Consider the following 19,521-nt stretch of genomic DNA (forward strand, 5'->3'; position numbering starts at 1 on the left):
TACCGTATAACAATGAAAACACGGATTCTAGGAACACAAGTATAGCTCAAATATATTTAGACTTTTTCTAAGTATGTCAAGTATACTTAAATGTCATTTTAAGTATATTTCTGAGAAGTACATAAAGCCCATTTCTGAGAAGTACATAAAATTAGACTGAAAGTATACTTTCCTATTTTTTAGTTTAAAAGAAGTATACTAATAGCACACTTGAATAAACTTCTTTTTCGTAAGGGTAATCATTAACATTTTCATAAGTAACTGTAATCTAGGCAAATTACACATTTTTTCTCAGTACAGTTACATTTATTTTGTAATTAAATTACGTAATTCTGTTACATGTATCTAGTTACTCCCTAACACTGGTCATTCTGTTACATTTGTTTATAATTTAAAAAAAAAAAAACATCTCAAAACCTAAGAACGTGATCATCATGTTTTATTTTGTCAGCTCTAGGGCTGCTGTCATTAAAGGAATAGTTCAACCAAAAAAAAAAAAAAAAAAAAACATCCAAGGCAAATTCCATCAGTCATACCCAAATATATGATTTTCATGCAAAAAAAACCCCCAAAAAAAAACACACACACACAATTGTACTGCTGACTTTCAATGCATTAAACAATAAAAATGTATAAACTTAAACGAGAAGTTCATGATTCTTCTTTCTTTCTTTCTTTCTTTCCTATGTAGCCCATTTGATCCGTATTAATGTCACCCAGTGTTTGTCGTGTGTCCATGTTGGTCATTCTATAGGCTACAATAAAAGAAAATACATGTACAAAACTAGAAATAATAAAATAAAATTAAATTTAAAAAAAATGACACCGTGGTAATACCCTGTTTTTAGGCAAGTGCCATGATAATACTATTCTATAAAGCACATTGGATTATCATAAATATAATGTTATATGAAAATGGCAGTGTCATGATATATTAAAGTGCCATGGCATTACCATCCCTGTACAATGGTATCCCCACTTGTTTTAAGAGAATCATAATAATAAAGAGTTTTGTCTTATCTAATATTTGTTGATAAGTTGATGATTTCAGGTGACAGAAAACATCCATACACAGACACAATGGAGAGTATTAATGATGATTTTTAAATATTAATAATGATGAATTTGGTCACAGTGATAAGAAATAATGCTCAAAATCATCTTTATTGTGCCTCTTTATTTGTGTTCAAAGGTTAAATTTGTCAGAATTAGTCTGTTTGGACTTGTCCCCTATATACCGCACTTACCCAGATTGTAGACTTCTGTAATACACCTCTGTGCAAAAGTATAAATAAATAAAATAACAAAAGTCTTTTTTTTTAAACCTTTTTCACATGTCAAATTGTTGTTTCGAAGCTTGAAGAATTCTCTCTCTCTCTTTCTTTCCTTTTTTAAGATTTCAAGTGGTCAAGTTTTTTTCTTTTTCTAAAACTCAAGGTCGTACAGAGCCTATAGCAATATAAGTACACACATATAAATAGAAAGCAAAAACAAAGTTCAGACGTATTCTCTGTCCCTGAGAGAATGTGGTGTAATATAATATCAGTGTGTGATTCTTCATGTCTGTGGGACAGTAACGGTCACCGAGGGCTCTGACATCCACTCATGCTGTATTGTTTGTTTTTGTTTTTTAAGGGAGAGTTGGTTGTGTGCCAGTAATCTGAGGTCTTATATTGTTTAGGACATTGCAGTGCATGCTGATTTAAGCCACTTGGATCTTGCCATATATAGAAATGTTGAAATGCAAGTTCCCACTGTAACCTGACATCAGTGACTTCATGCAAACTGAAATATGTCATGGACAGTGAAATCTGAATGAAGATCACCAGATCCTCGCTCAGTTGCATTTGAAACTAAATTGATGGTTGCAATGCACAGAATAAAGATCTGCTTAAAGGAAAAGATCCTGGAACCGTGCTAATTGCATGAAAATAATCACGAGTGACTTCAAATAAAGTTTTGCATTTCTCTAGAAGCTCCACAGACGTGATTATTATGAACTCACTGACTGTCAATCACATCTCAAACTGCAAGCATATAATCTAAGCACATAAAATGAAGACGACACATCCAGCAGGAGGCGCACAAACTTTACAAACCCAGCGGTCAGAGTGAGCCAGAGAAGGCCATTTGGCGTTTAGATAATTAGGATTGCACAGTCATTTCTAAAATATTCAATTCGTTTCCATTGCTTTGGGTTACGTAATATTCAATTACATTTTCTATGCGTTAGCTATTATATAAAGCGACTGCATGAATGGGAAAGCGGAGGAAGCTCCGCCCACCGCACGCGTCACTCCGGCTCCGACTATAAAAGCGCAGCGGGAGCGAAATAAGCCTGGCACTCCAGCGCGAGCGTCTGACACGAGAGCTTCAGAAGTCCTTCACAGCGCTCGGTTTAGGGGAAAATGCGGATGGGGAACGCTATGCTGGAAGTCTGGCTCCTTGTAAAGCGCCAGTGATGGATGTTTAAGGATGTTATGGGATTACTGTGCAGTGCTTCTATGGAATAAGGTTGCAGCATGGAATCTTATGGAGAAAACAGGCTCAGCACTTGAACTCCATCCAGCCCATAGAGAGGACAACCTGGAATTAGTCTCATTATCCTTTTAAACCTATTCAGCTGAACTGGAACTGTGTTTACTAGACTGACAAGTGTACAGAACAAACCATGCATTTCAGCAGAGGACTGCTGTTTTTCCTTCTCTTAAACAGTGTGACCATGAGTTTCTCTCTGTCGACCTGCACCACGGTGGACATCGACCACATCAAGAAGAAGAGGGTGGAGGCCATCCGGGGTCAGATCCTCAGCAAACTGCGGCTGACCAGCCCGCCGCAGACCCTGGGCCCTAGTCAGGTGCACTATCAAGTGCTGGCCCTCTATAACAGCACTAGGGAACTGCTGGAGGAGTTAGGGCGAGACAGACATCAGAGCTGCGGCCAGGACAACACCGAGACCGAATACTACGCTAAAGAGATACACAAATTCAACATGATCCAGGGCTCCCCTGAAAACAGTAAGTCCTACGAGGAGGTCTCACACCGGAGACCGGGCTTTCCGTAGACATATAGTACTGCTTTAAAATCACCAATCGATCAGTCGTCCATATAAATGCAAATACGAAAAACCAGTGTGGTTCTCTAATGGCCAGTGCTGATGATACCAATATCTAGAGAGCACGGTGCAATATAAACAGTGCAGTTTAAAGAATTTCTGAGCATTTGTTTAAGGGAACGACTCGACATCTGAAAAGCATTCGCATAGTTTGTCTGGTCTGTTCGTTCATCGGAGGGTCAGTGCAAAACGATCCCCACCAATTTTCCACGTGTCTCTGGGCCCCGTCCAAGTCCAGACGGGCCCCAGATTATTTGAGGACACAGTCAGTTGTGTGAATGTCTTCCTAGTTTTGCACTAGACAGCTTGATTGCACGGTGAAGCTGTTCAAAGGTAACACAAGAGATTCTGGAGAACTGATGGGTTTTAGTGAGATCAGAACCAGACGGTCCAATCAGAGGGAAAATTAAATGAACTTCTATATATATTTCAAGATCTTCCCTTGTGGTCTTGTTACACTCTTAAAAATAAAGGCTTCAAAGGTTTTTTTTGCAGTGATGCCATAGAAAACCCATTCTGGGTTCCCCCCAAAAAAACCTTTCTTAAAAGAACAATTTTTCTTAGACTGATATTTCTCAACATTTTTCCACTATTAAGAACCTTTTGTGGAATGCAAAGATTCCATGGATGTCAACGCCAATAAAGAACCTTTATTTTTTAGAGTACTGAAGGAACACTAACCAATGTTCTCGCAGGAACTTCTGAGTTCCATTTGGAACGTTCCTCAGAGAACTGCTGGTTTCTCCAGAGGATTCTGATCTGAATTTTTAGAGGCTAATTATGAAGGTAGAATGACGTCAAAAAGATTTGCATACGCAGGGTAAGAGTTGTGGAAGTGTACATAAGACTGTAAGCGTAAATTAAATTTGCATGCGCAAGAGAAGCTTTGTAAAGGTGTAAATCGTGTTTCAAGCGCAAGAAAAAAAATATTTGCAGCATTTTACTGTTACTCGTAAGTGTAATTCATGTATTGTGAAACTGCAGCTTCATGCTAACGCAAAATAAATATGATCTGCATGCTTCTGACTTCCATTTTTCCGCGCTTACACTTTTGGCACGTTTTTTTCGCCAAAAGACGGTCAAAAGCACTGCAAGCCTGTGAACAGTGATTTGCAAGCGAAAACAACAGTTTAAAGAACTGCAAAACGGATTGACTACATAGAACCAATCTGTATGTGTACAAAACTAACTGTTGCAAATGTCTAAATGACTTGTTGTGGTGGGGCAAAAAGTTCCCGAAATAATCCGATATGTACAGCTCCGTCTTTCTTTTCTCTGCGCTTACAATGTTGGGCCAAAATTGTAAGCGCAGAGAAAAGAAAGACAGAGCTGTACATATCGGTTTATTTCGGGAACTTTTTGCCCCACATGCACAACAAGTCATTTAGACATTTGCATTTTTCTTGCGCTTGAAACACGATTTACACCTTTACAAAGCTTCTCTTGCGCATGCAAATTTAATTTACGCATACAGTCTTATGTACACTTCCACAACTCTTACCCTGCGTATGCAAATCTTTTTGACGTCATTCTACCTTCATACTAATGCTTTTAAAAGCCCCACTTGGCAAGCGTCGATTTCTTTGAAATGTTGATGCATTTCTTATTGAAACAGGAAGTTTATGTAGAACATATATTTTTTAATTTGCTGATCACGTCACAGCTGTGAACTGTGATTGGCTGCTTGCTGTTGGTAGTTGATGGCAGGTGGTATTAGGAGGAGGGGCTTTCTCATTCTAGCGAGCGTCTGATTGGACAAAATATGGCATGAGCTTGTGAGTGCAAGTCAAGGAGTCAACTTTTTTTCTCGGAAAGGGAAATGCATGCACATTTTTTTTGAGCGCCCTTCTTTATGATGGCAGCAGGTGATTGCATCATATAAATGTATATTTTAAGTGCTTCGTATTAAATGATTATCACCCCACGCCACTATGCAAGTGCTCAGTGTGTTATTTTTAAATAAAGTCCCACTGGAGCCTTCACAAAAGAATTTTAGCACTCCAGCGGGAAGACGCACATTTGCGGCCTGGCAACAGGATCCCTTCTCTTTCCATCAAGCAGTTTTCAGTTTCAGCGAGCGCAGTATGGGAGAATGAGGCGGGGATAGAGTAATGTATATTCATGTTCCATTCACATCAGCTAAACTAATGGCTTTTTCATGCACTGCGTTTTGGAAGCTCGCGGCGTGTGGAATCATTTACGCATCGTGCTTTTCCATGCGGTCTAGAAAGCGCCCCAGCATTCATGGCTCTGAGTGCATCAACAGGTTACGCTTTCTTATCGGCTCTGGGTGTATTTGCATCCAAAAATGACTGCGTGACATCATTGGAAAGCATTTTTGCCATTCCAGACCTGTTTATCCATTAACCCGGAGCAGAGCGAGATAAAGCCGTGCACCTGCGTTCCAGCCTCTCCAGTCGCTGACTGATTGGCACTTGAAAACCCTTCGACTGCCATCGTCACAATCAACTTTCCAGAAAATGCTCTTTGTTGATGGAGGAACACCCAGTTAGCAGATGGTGACAGTGTCCTGGTTAACAGTATCTGGCTTTTGGAAATCACGGACGGCCGCGGCTGCCAGAGAGCGATGGACGTGGATCAGAGCTGCAGAAAGCGGCCCTTCTGATATGTTTAATAGTAAGAAGGTGATGTAATTTCCAAGCAAAACAGAGATCGCATTTGCAGGCCAAAACACACTAACACACATACACACACAGTTTTTCCTTCTCTTCATCTCTTATTTCGCAGTCACGTGAGCGCTCGAGTCAGCAGCAGGCTTTTGCACATTATCTCATCTCGCAGTCTGCGGCCTTTCAGCCGTCGTGTCATTCGTTTGAGGGATTCACTTAAAGACACTTCAAATAACCGACCGCAGGAGTCAAACAGTCACTTAGCGTGGGTCACAGCCTATTATACAGCTCTTGATAAATGCACTCTAAATATTTACCGCATGACCTCATTTCACTTCGGACTTGCCATTTGGAAGCCGAAAAAAGACAGCACAGGACCTGAAAGAAAACACAATGATAGTGTGTCTTGATCGGCCTTTACAAGTTGCTTTGATTTGCATTCAGTCCGCTGTTATCTGCTGTGATGGATGTATCTTTGGTGGTTGGAAATGATTTAACCCTTAAAGTTCTGCACTATTAGCTCGTTGAATATAATAGGCTGATTCTTCGGTGAGGGAAACTTTTAAGTGCTTGAAATGTTGTATCTCAATATCTATTCTTCCAGGATTAGATATTTAATCAACTTTTCCGTTGATGTTGGTATATTGTAAGGAGGTGTGATGGTAATGACATTTCTCAGTAATTGGAGAAAACGCATTGGATAAACCTTGGTGTTCCTAATACAAGTAGTTAACTTTCTGATCTTCAAACTGTCAGAGAGCGCTACGGTGATGTATTTTTGTAGCCCAACCTAACAGTTCGCAACACTCTGGTTCCCTCCACAAAAACCCAATAGGATTTCTCCATTACATTTTGGATTATTGCAGGAAATAAGCTCTGTTAGTTTATGATCCTTACACATTTTGTCCATCATGATAATCTTCACAAATGAACACAACTTTTATGAAGCCTAAGTACAATCGCCAGAAGTCAAAAGCTAAACGTAGGCTATAAACAAACTAACCCACAGTCACATGACTTCAACATTAAACTCTTTCAGACTTTATTTCACAACATTTTCCCTCATAACTATCCACTGTGCTCTTTTTGTAGTATTGTGGATGAACATGATTGCATTATTTTTGAGAAAAATCTGGTTGTTTATACATCTTTTTTGAATAGTTTTTTTTGTTTTCTCTGTGGTATAAAGATGTTTAATTTGGTCTTAATTTTAGGTTTTATTGAAGGTTCTGTTCTAAAATGTCAAAAATATACTTTTTGTATAAAACTACACATAAATACCAATACCTCCTTTAAAATAATAATAATAAATAAAATGTAAAAATCATGATAAAGTGCATTTCAACACTTAGAAATGATGAAAGTAACATAGTTATTACCGTTAACTAGAACTATTAAAACATTATTGTTTACTGAAATAAAGCTCAAATAAAATACAAATATTAGATGAAAAAAAAAAAAAGTTGCTTTTACTGAAAGTTGAAGCGCTAAAATTACTAACTGGAAATAAAACCTAACAAACCTAAATGGTGATGTTTAAAATAATCAAAAACTAATAGAAATGACAAAAGCACATAACAAAATCATTTTTTTTTAAATGACTGATATCTGATAGTATAAAAATAAAATCTGATTTAAAATAGCAATAAAACTATAACAAGAATCTAAATAATACAGGTAGCGCTTTAAAATAAGATCCAATTCGTTAACATTAACTAATATTAAATAAAAATAAGCAATATATTTCTTACAGTATTTAGTGTTAGTTAATAAAAATACAACTGTTAGTTCATGTTAGCTCAGGTCCTTTAAACAATATTCAAAACAAATACGACTTTTGATTTTAATAATGTATTAGTAAATGTTGAAATTAACTAAGATTAATGAAGGTTTTAGAAGTATTTTCATTCTTAGTTCATGTTTACTATGCAGTTAATTAATATTAGCAAACAGAATATTATTGTAAACTGCTACCACAATACTAAAATAACACTGGTTTGTAATAACTAGCTAGTATTGCTGATAAAAGCATTCTCCGCAATCTTTCTTTCCAGTTTGTAAATCCTGCACTGCAAAAAAAAAAAAAAGTTTTTTTTTTGTCTTGTTTCCAGCCAAAATATCTTAAAATGCTTAAATCAAGAAGGATTTTCTAGACAAGTACAAATGATTGTCTTGTTTTCAGAAAAAAACAAGTCAAAATTAAGTGAGCTTTTGCCTGAAACGAGCAAAATAATCTGCCAATGGGGTAAACAAAATAATCTTGTTTTCTGTTTGAAATAAGATTATTGTGCTTGTTCTAAGCAAAAACTCACTTAATTTTGACATGTTTTTTCTGAAAACAAGACAATAATTTGTACTTGTCTAGAAAATCCTTCTTGATTTATGAATTTTTAGATATTTTGGCTGGAAACAAGACAAAAAATCTAAGTAAGAAGAGCATTTTTTGCAGTGTGGAGGCAAACGTGTGATCGCAGCGAAGTCACTGTCATGTCTGATGACTGCAAACTAATCTTTGTATTCGACTTCATTTTTAGCAACAATCCCTGCACTTCCATTCATGGAACAAATGAGCTACGCACTGGAGCCCTGGCGAAAATCAGCCATAATGTGAAATCCACCTAAAACACTGCAGTAGGAAAAATGAGATCATCTAGAAGGAAACCGAAGAGCTGATTAGAATTTCAAACCTCAAAGTGGGGCTTTCCACCTTAAAGAAGGAGAGCGGCGTGAGAAGCTTGCGGAGAGACGATCGGATCTGCCTTGTTTTGGTTAGCAGCCACAGCATTCTCCAAAGATATACCTGTTAACCACAAATGCACAAAGTCACACCATCTTTCCATTCGGTGCTCTTTTGCACTGCTTTCTTTTTTGATTTTGGTGCATTTTGTGGAGGCTTGCATAAGCGTGTGGTTTGCATGAGGTACAGTATGTGCAGCGCGTTTGGCCAGATCTGGCATAATCTGTTCATGTTACATAAATATTCCACATCTGACTCGCCAGCCAGCCAGTCAGGAATTCAGTGGATCGCTAATGGATTGTGGTCTGTCATCAGTGAGCACAGACTCTAGCGTTAGACCTTAGACAAAGCAGAAGAAACGCTTTACAGTTCGGAGCTTTTTAAAAGTGTTAAATAAAATGCTCAAATTAAACTTGGTTAAATAAAAAGGTTTAGTCCACTGGAAGAATTTAGAAGGTAAGCACTGTGGTAATTGCTATGTAGCATGTCAGCGTACATGTTTGTGCATAAAACCTGTATGCGAAATTATGATTCACAAAATGTTCATGCTTAAATTAATTTGAAGTTTGGATAACATTTCAAATCAACTGAAAGTACATAAGCAAAGATTCCCACTGACCATACAATTTATATAATATGATTAGTAGAAATTGAATAACTAAGTGACTTTAAATCTTATGTATTTTATAGTAACCAAAAAAAACAAACAGTGCTCAACATGGGATGGAAATCATACTTTCATTGAGCAAGGATGCATTAAATTGCTCAAAAGTGCCAGTAAAGACATTTATAATGTTACAAAAGATTTCTATTTCAAATAAATGCTGTTCTTTTGAACTTTCTATTCATCTGTGAATCCTGAAAAATAAAATGCATCACGGTTTCCACAAAAATATTGTGCAGCACAACTGTTTTCAACATTGATAATAATCAGAAATGTTTCTTGAGCAGCAAATCAGCATATTAGAATGATTTCTGAAGATCATGTGACACTGAAGACTGGAGTAATGATGCTGAAAATACAGCTGCGCATCACAGAAATAAATTACACTTTAACAGAGATTCACATAGAAAACAGCTGTTTTAAACCGTAATAATATTTCACAATTTTTACTGCATCTAATGTATTTTTCAGCAAATAAATGCAGCCCTGGTGAGCAGAAGAGACTAGTGTAGGGTTTGCTGTGCAAGAGGTTGTGCGGAAACACATTAAATAGAGATGGTTTTAGTGGTGTTTGGACGTATTTTATGCTACAGACCTAGAGAACTCGTTTGTAATAATCTAGATTCATCAACATTAGAACGAGGCACAGAACAGATGAATGTGTTTCACACGTCTGTTTGCAGGAGGATGTTTTCTGTGCAAATAGGTAAGCTGTTGTTTGTGAATGATGCCCACTTTTTGATTGGTGCGTTTAACCGCAAACTTCACTCCCTGCAGAAACGCTGGTATACATTATCTACCGAACATGGCAGCAGTAGTTCATCAGATAATGGAGAATAGTAATAAAACAATGCGGACTGTGTGTGTGTGTCAATAAATTAGCATTGAAATGTGTGTTTGTGCATCTTTCTTTACAATAAATGTCACTTGCTGTGATTTTCTATTTGCTGGTATTATTATATAATGAATGATATTCAGACTTTCAGACTTGGACTTAATATGAGGCGAGTAAATAATGACAAACGTTTCATTTTTGGGGTGAATGAATCCTTCACTGAAAAGAATTTGGTGCAGAATTTTGTATTTATTTTTTTCACTCAGAACTGCTAGTAAATTTTTTAAATTGTTACAAAGAAACAGCAGGTAACACACTGAATTAAACATTACATTTTGAAGCAGAAAGACTGAAATCGTATTTTCTTGTAAAACATACCCCGATAATCTTTAATAATCTTTAATCTCCAAAATTGTTTACAATGTTGAAGTGCCCATATGCTTCTGAGCAGTTAATGTGAAATTAAATGATATGATATGACATTTACTCATGTAATCCGAGGTTGCACCTGTTTGTAGTTTAGTCCTTTACACATTTGGCTTTCATTTCAGCATTTCTGAACTTCTGATTCTTGTGCCACAAAGCATAAACAGATGGGTGAGAGGTTTGCCTGAATGAGTGATCGGATCAGATCAGGTTCTCTGACCGTAACTGACCTCTGACCTCTCTTCCATTGCAGATGACCTTCCCTACTGCCCCAAGGGAATAACGTCCAAGGTTTTCCGCTTCAACGTCTCCAGCATGGAGAAGAACGCCACTAACCTGTTCCGGGCAGAGTTCCGTGCGCTGCGTGTGCCGAACTCCAGCGCCAAGAGAAACGAGCAGCGCATCGAGCTCTACCAGGTGCCTTGTATCTCTATCTGCTGCTTACACTCTTCATATTAACCCTATACCGCCTGACTTAAGAAATGATGGTCAGAAAAATCAAATTATTTCAAATGGAATTTGGAATTTTTTTGGAGTATCATATTTGATCCATCAGGCTTTTATGGCTCATATAGTCTGAAATAGTGAGAATATGGAGGAAAAAAACAGCTCAATTTTAGAATCAAACTGAGCACAAAAATGTAATTTAGTGCAGATGCTGATATTTATATGATGGAATTCTGATGCCTGTAATGTAAATCAATGAGATCTTTATAACAGTACAGCAGATACTGACATATAATGATATAAATATCAGTGGTCGCTCTATATCTCCAGTAACATGTCTCAGTAAAATGAGATTGAAATGATCCAAACATATAATGCAGTGATTGGGAGCTGAAGAAATAAAGGCTCCTCAGAAGATATGAGATGTTTTGGAGGCTTGTGAAGATCATTCCTCCGCTGAGGAACAGTGAAAGTAAAGCTTCTGGAAACAAACGCTCCTCAAAAGATCCTGAGGATCAGATTTGAGACTCTAAAACATGATTGATGGAGAATCAAGTAAAGCTGAGCTGCTTCAGTCCAGTAAGTGTTCATCTGGAGATATTACTGCAGTTATTCTGACCTTTACTTGATAAACATCAGTCAAGATTTGACAGCAGAAAGACTCGAGCTGAAGCTGGACGTTTGTACAATTACACTAACAGAGCTTTGACTGGATAAAAAACTCTAAACTCAATCAGAGACAGAAGACATGAGGAGATTGAGTGTGAAACTGGTTTAACAGCAAAGTTTGATCATGTTGATCATTTAGAGGCCTTCAAATATGATATGATACAGTAGGCTTTACAGGGTTGAGACTTTATTTTTCCAAGAAGATTTAGAGGATTTACGATCAGGCCCAGATGGGATTTCTGGACATTTCCTCTACTAATTTTAAAGGGAAAATCTGCAGATTTCTGTGGAATGGATGTACATGAACAGTATGTGAAACTGAGCTGAGCGTATGACAGTCTTACTGGTAGCTGCAAGCATTATAAAGCCAAAACTATTTCATAAACTCACACAAAGCCTGAGGTTGTGTATGTCTTTGAATGATGGAAGTTACAGCGCTTTCTGCAGATCAGTCAGCAAAGCCGTGACTCGACACAGGAGTAGATGCATTTATAAAAATAAAGGATCATTAGAAGAAGAGATGTTGGAAGAGACGTTAATTTCTGTGTTTTACTGAAAAAAAAAAAATTGCAACAAGATCACATGCAACTTGTAAGCCAATCATATAATGAAGTATACAACAGTCATTCAGCATTGAGCAGATATTTACTAAATGCTGCATTGTATTATACAAAACAAATATTATTCTATATATTAATATTCTTTACACTTTAATGCAAAAATAAAATAATATAAAGAGACTTTGTTCAAAAAACATTTAAAAAATCCCCAATTGTAGTGTATAGTGAATATTTTTAACAATTAACCAAATATTAATACCTTTTTAATTATCAGTTAAAGTGATCAGTTGTTTTCTATAGTACTTGGTTTAATTAACGGCAATGCTTTAGCACATAAGTAGTTCATACGTACAACACATCCTTCACATTTCAGCCTCAGATACTAGAGTTTCCACACACTGAACAAACACAGACACGAGAGAAAGATGATGGAACTGTACTGAACTCAGATCGAGTGCGAGCCTTTTACAGGCCTGATCTGTATTCCAGGTGCTGATGGATTATACAGAAGAACATTTGCACAATTGCAAGCGAACAAAAGAAGCATTCTGAGAAACTCAGAGATTTACTTTCACATGCCGATGCCTCTGACCGCAATATAAAACCCTGCCACTCGTTATATAACAGATTAATTCCCGCAAGTATATATTCTATAGTGTTGTATTTACAGTGGGGATTTTCGCTCAGTTTCCCCCCGGATCTCCGGTGGGAGCCTGAGAGCCCTGATGGGGTTCCAGCATTTCCTCTAAAGGAGCCGTCGGTCTCAGGCCTCCCATCAGAAGCTGCTTTGCCCCGCAGGAGAGAGCGCCGGGGTCAGGCGGGGCGTGAAGTAAGCGTTTCGCCCCCACACGCTGGCCTCGACTCTGGCGTGGGCTGCTCAACTGCTCTCCACGGACTTCCGCCCCCAGCTGCGGTCTCACAGGATGCTATATTAGCTCCTCGCAGCGCTCCAGAACCTACTTATCCCAGCCTGCTTTTCATGGGCCAAGCAGTGGTGGGGCCTCCATGCTCCGGAGCCGTGGCGGATGCTGATTTTATCTGCCAGACTGAAGCGTCAGACAGTGAGGGGCCGCATTCTTACAGCTGCTTTCAAGGATCTTCTGATTTTCTACTGAACTTGTAGTGAAGACGACGAATGAGATAACTTTGTAGGAAATGAACTGACTCTGGTTTCCTCTATGCATCCACAGTTAACAAATTTGTAATTACTGTGAAAATGTTAGGAGCACCTTCTGATCAATGACAGACATTAACTTTACAATTACAGACCAATACTTACCCCCTTAAATTGATTTCCTAGGGCATCTTTTACCTTTATAAGGGCAGTTTTCTCTAACCTTATTAAATGTACACTGGGAACAAAAAGTACATTTCACAAACAGTTACAAAGAAACGGCAAGTAACACATTGAATTAAACATAAAGTTTAAAAAAATACACTGAAATGAAATTTTCTTGTATAGTTTTCTCCATTAATATTTGTTTTATTTAGAATTTAAATTTAAGCCATTAAGTCAATAAGATACAAAAAGGTGTTACCAGTCAAATTAAATCAGTATCAACAGGATCCATCTTTAGCCTGCAGAAGCGGCACAGAAGCTGCATCTGAAGCGGCATTTATATGCATTTATTTAGACTGTTTAACGCACCTGACATTAATGCATTAATGCAATGTTTTCCATATGAAATTTTGAATATAGAAATATGATGGGAAAAACATGAAATGATACTTTGCTGACACTGAAACTGGCAGTAAGTGGCAGAAAGCTAGTCATAATGAGTGAGTCATTGATTCAATTGATTCGTTCAGAATGGCTGATTCATTCATGAACGAAGTAAATATTACTGCAGTTATTCTGACCTTTACTTGATAAACATCAGTCAAGATTTGACAGCAGAAAGACTCGAGCTGAAGCTGGACGTTTGTACAATTACACTAACAGAGCTTTAACTGGATAAAAAACTCTAAACTCAATCAGAGACAGAAGACATGAGGAGATTGAGTGTGAAACTGGTTTAACAGCAAAGTTTGATCATGTTGATCATTTAGAGGCCTTCAAATATGATATGATACAGTAGGCTTTACAGGGTTGAGACTTTATTTTTCCAAGAAGATTTAGAGGATTTACGATCAGGCCCAGATGGGATTTCTGGACATTTCCTCTACTAATTTTAAAGGGAAAATCTGCAGATTTCTGTGGAATGGATGTACATGAACAGTATGTGAAACTGAGCTGAGCGTATGACAGTCTTACTGGTAGCTGCAAGCATTATAAAGCCAAAACTATTTCATAAACTCACACAAAGCCTGAGGTTGTGTATGTCTTTGAATGATGGAAGTTACAGCGCTTTCTGCAGATCAGTCAGCAAAGCCGTGACTCGACACAGGAGTAGATGCATTTATAAAAATAAAGGATCATTAGAAGAAGAGATGTTGGAAGAGACGTTAATTTCTGTGTTTTACTGAAAAAAAAAAAATTGCAACAAGATCACATGCAACTTGTAAGCCAATCATATAATGAAGTATACAACAGTCATTCAGCATTGAGCAGATATTTACTAAATGCTGCATTGTATTATACAAAACAAATATTATTCTATATATTAATATTCTTTACACTTTAATGCAAAAATAAAATAATATAAAGAGACTTTGTTCAAAAAACATTTAAAAAATCCCCAATTGTAGTGTATAGTGAATATTTTTAACAATTAACCAAATATTAATACCTTTTTAATTATCAGTTAAAGTGATCAGTTGTTTTCTATAGTACTTGGTTTAATTAACGGCAATGCTTTAGCACATAAGTAGTTCATACGTACAACACATCCTTCACATTTCAGCCTCAGATACTAGAGTTTCCACACACTGAACAAACACAGACACGAGAGAAAGATGATGGAACTGTACTGAACTCAGATCGAGTGCGAGCCTTTTACAGGCCTGATCTGTATTCCAGGTGCTGATGGATTATACAGAAGAACATTTGCACAATTGCAAGCGAACAAAAGAAGCATTCTGAGAAACTCAGAGATTTACTTTCACATGCCGATGCCTCTGACCGCAATATAAAACCCTGCCACTCGTTATATAACAGATTAATTCCCGCAAGTATATATTCTATAGTGTTGTATTTACAGTGGGGATTTTCGCTCAGTTTCCCCCCGGATCTCCGGTGGGAGCCTGAGAGCCCTGATGGGGTTCCAGCATTTCCTCTAAAGGAGCCGTCGGTCTCAGGCCTCCCATCAGAAGCTGCTTTGCCCCGCAGGAGAGAGCGCCGGGGTCAGGCGGGGCGTGAAGTAAGCGTTTCGCCCCCACACGCTGGCCTCGACTCTGGCGTGGGCCGCTCAACTGCTCTCCACGGACTTCCGCCCCCAGCTGCGGTCTCACAGGATGCTATATTAGCTCCTCGCAGCGCTCCAGAACCTACTTATCCCAGCCTGCTTTTCATGGGCCAAGCAGTGGTGGGGCCTCCATGCTCCGGAGCCGTGGCGGATGCTGATTTTATCTGCCAGACTGAAGCGTCAGACAGTGAGGGGCCGCATTCTTACAGCTGCTTTCAAGGATCTTCTGATTTTCTACTGAACTTGTAGTGAAGACGACGAATGAGATAACTTTGTAGGAAATGAACTGACTCTGGTTTCCTCTATGCATCCACAGTTAACAAATTTGTAATTACTGTGAAAATGTTAGGAGCACCTTCTGATCAATGACAGACATTAACTTTACAATTACAGACCAATACTTACCCCCTTAAATTGATTTCCTAGGGCATCTTTTACCTTTATAAGGGCAGTTTTCTCTAACCTTATTAAATGTACACTGGGAACAAAAAGTACATTTCACAAACAGTTACAAAGAAACGGCAAGTAACACATTGAATTAAACATAAAGTTTAAAAAAATACACTGAAATGAAATTTTCTTGTATAGTTTTCTCCATTAATATTTGTTTTATTTAGAATTTAAATTTAAGCCATTAAGTCAATAAGATACAAAAAGGTGTTACCAGTCAAATTAAATCAGTATCAACAGGATCCATCTTTAGCCTGCAGAAGCGGCACAGAAGCTGCATCTGAAGCGGCATTTATATGCATTTATTTAGACTGTTTAACGCACCTGACATTAATGCATTAATGCAATGTTTTCCATATGAAATTTTGAATATAGAAATATGATGGGAAAAACATGAAATGATACTTTGCTGACACTGAAACTGGCAGTAAGTGGCAGAAAGCTAGTCATAATGAGTGAGTCATTGATTCAATTGATTCGTTCAGAATGGCTGATTCATTCATGAACGAAGTAAGTGACTGTCTTTATTAATTAATTGAATCAAATGAAAAAGCTATTAAAATGAAAGTAATTATGTCTGAAAATATTCTTTATATAAAATATCCTTGTGTTTATATAACTTAAACACTATTAATTTAAAATAATATGAAATATCTTTCTAATATGTGTTATTTTCTTTAGAAATAAATTATGCATAATTCAGAGGTGAATATTATTTAATAGCATGAAATACAAAATAATATTAAAACAAAATATAGTACATTAATTTAATTAAAAATAAAAATGTTATGCTTGTTGCCTGTGGTCTGATTTCACCGCCAAGGATCAGAAGTGGTTAAGGATTAATGAATCTGCTTCCTTAATCACATTAACGATTCTTTGAGCTCAGAAATGACACTGCTTTAAGTGTCTGGAGGGACACGGTAACTGCTCTAGGTTGATTTTGAGTTGGACATGACAACAGTAATGACTTCATTCAGTGATTCAGTCAGTTATTAAACTGATCAAACCCATAGCTCATGCATTTGAGACTGAGGAGTGTTTTTGACCGATTCATTAAAAACAACTGTATGAGTCATTCATTTGTGAATCACACATCCTGTGAGGATATTATCTTTGCGTTCTTTTTTTTTTTTTTTGTGCATATTTGATTCAGACTGCAAACTCAAACTGGGTGATGATGATGCACTTATTTAGCTGAAAAACATTAAGTGTGGAATGTTGAACACGAAATTCATACACTAGACCTACAGTGGAGTAAATAGTGCATAGTGTACAGTATTCATCATGGAGAAGGCAATCCCAGAATGCACTGTGAAGAGATTAGCAAAAAATATATCCAAAGGGAGAGAAATGTCAATTATAAGTAAGGGATATTGTACATCCGGATGGTTGTTATTGCAAAATAAACCCTGACAGGGTGATCACCGTGAAGAGGTTCATCCTGCCTATTACACAACTGCTTGCCACATAAGTAAATAATCGGACACAAAATATTGATATGAGTTAAATTTTTTCATTAGCTCGCTAATTGCAAAGCTTCTGCGAAGAAAAACAGTTCTTAGAAAGCGGCTTTTAGCCAAGACGAACAAACAAGTTCAAACAAGACAGATATTTAAGGGATAAGGTACAGTCATACTACTTATTACACATCTTTTCACCTCATAAATAATTAGGGGGACATGAAATATTGATTTGGGATGAAGCCATTTTAAAATCTTACCTGTTTATTATCATATAATCCATTACAGTGTACAATCATCCTGGCGAGAGGATGCACACTACAACAATATTACATTGTTATTAATACTTAAGTCCTCAGATTTCATTTTCTAATCAATAATTAGTCTATAAGAGGGACGCAAGGTTGTAGCGCCGTGGCTTCAGATACCCAGATGAGCGTCATTGGTTAAGTTAGAGACCAAAAACTGAATTGAACACAGATTAAAAGGGAGAGACCTATATCTAGTGGTCACAACTCACCACTTTCAAAACTGTTTTATGGAGTTTTTGTTTACTGAAAGTTTTATTTTGTCAGAACAATCGTTACGTTGCACTGTACTTCAATCCCTCACAGCCTCGCTTTCATTCCTGTCAGAAATCAAAAATGGCGCGACTGACCAATCAGAATCAAGCATTTCAGAGTGCCTTGTGATAACTTGAATTAATTCAGTTTTGAAAAGTATCACTACAAAGTTATTTGTGTGATGAGTTGCTACAAATACTTTCTAAACCGCTCCCTTATGAGTTTCTGTCTAGGATGCTAGAGTTCTGTCTAGGAGTTCAGTTCAAGAACTGTCAACATCATGGAGATTATTCAGTTCCAGTATTTAAAAATAATTCTGAACGAGAATCTTCGCCTGCATTCAAGTGAAGCTGCCAATCAGAGGCGTGAACGCGTGTGTTGACTGAGTTCGGGCCGTTCGTTCGCAGTATTATGGGCTATCAGACTCCACGACTCAAATTTTCCATGAGTGAGAGAGCAGAAGCGTTTGGCCTCGGGCAGCTCCGGTGTCTGGATTAATTGCTGTCTGTCTGTACGTATGCAGGAGAGAGTTTGTGTTCTCCTCAAGATCACGTGTGTCTTTATTTTCCATGTTAAAATACTTTGCTCGTATCTCAGTTTAATGTTCAGAGTCACTGAAGAGTTAGTCTTCAGACTGATGGCAGAAGGTCTGGGAACCATGACTGCTGTGAATGGCCAAGGACCGCCCAAGAGGCCATATGACTGACAGGTAAAGCAACCAATCATGTTCAGGGTCGTGGAAATGTCCCCACAATAACAGACTGGTGTGTAGAACTCCTGGATGTATTTTAAAGAGTCTATGCTATGAACTGAAGTATGTATTTCACATACTTTTGAAAACCCAGTGTTTATTTGATCCTGATAAGTGCTCATCATCACAGTTGTAAACACGACGGCTTTCTTCTTCCATGCGTGAAACTGTGAGACGCTTTCAGAAATTGGTGCATTCAAATCCTTTGGGAAAGTTCGTATTGAGTTGGAAAGTCGAAATTATGGCGTCAGGTGCGTTCAAAGCACTTTGGTCAAAGCAAGATGGCGATGTACCTCTTCAATATGAAATTCAAAGAGATTTTTCAATGCTACATCTACAAAATGATAAATAAAGAATGTGCATTGGATGTGTTTTTATGCTGTAAACTGAATCATTATATATTCTATAGTAATTGTACAATACATAATTTTTTTACATGCAGCTTAGCTTTATTGTAAATTAAAACAAAAAAATCATTAATTTTAATAAATGAAATTCATAAATTCTGGGCTTAAAGAAAATCCTGAGTTTCCCACTTATAAATACCATTTTATGGTGGCGTTCATGTGCGTACAACTCATAAATACGATCGTTCCTCCAAGATTTGAATGCATGATCTGTTTGTTTGAGCGACCCGACATGTCAACTTCTGACTCAACCAATCACTCGAGTTTGGGGCGGGACTTACTGTTTGAGAGTTCATCAAACCTGTTATGATCTTTTAAGTTCTGTTTGCTAATGCCGATGGCATATAAATGTCACTTTTAAACTAACGTGCGGCATGTTTGTTGGTAGATTCTTCGTCCAGATGAGCACATCGCTAAGCAGCGTTACATCGGCGGCAAGAACGTTCTGACTAAAGGAATG

At 37.5% G+C, this 19,521-nt stretch overlaps 1 protein-coding gene across 1 annotated transcript in view; it reads left to right on the forward strand.

The window, feature by feature from the left end:
- The first annotated feature begins 2,346 nt into the window (after window positions 1–2,346).
- Window positions 2,347–19,521, forward strand: part of LOC107688075 (transforming growth factor beta-3-like) — a 29,832-nt gene continuing 12,657 nt past the window's right edge. The window contains exons 1-3 of the mRNA XM_016485625.1: window positions 2,347–3,017; window positions 10,661–10,824; window positions 19,450–19,516. Coding sequence (XP_016341111.1) covers window positions 2,672–3,017; window positions 10,661–10,824; window positions 19,450–19,516 — 577 coding nt within the window. The 5' untranslated portion in view covers window positions 2,347–2,671. The remainder of the gene's footprint in view (window positions 3,018–10,660; window positions 10,825–19,449; window positions 19,517–19,521) is intronic.

This window comes from Sinocyclocheilus anshuiensis, unplaced genomic scaffold (assembly GCF_001515605.1).
Source record: "Sinocyclocheilus anshuiensis isolate Anshui unplaced genomic scaffold, SAMN03320099.WGS_v1.1 scaffold757, whole genome shotgun sequence".
Classification (NCBI taxonomy): Eukaryota; Metazoa; Chordata; class Actinopteri; order Cypriniformes; family Cyprinidae; genus Sinocyclocheilus; species Sinocyclocheilus anshuiensis.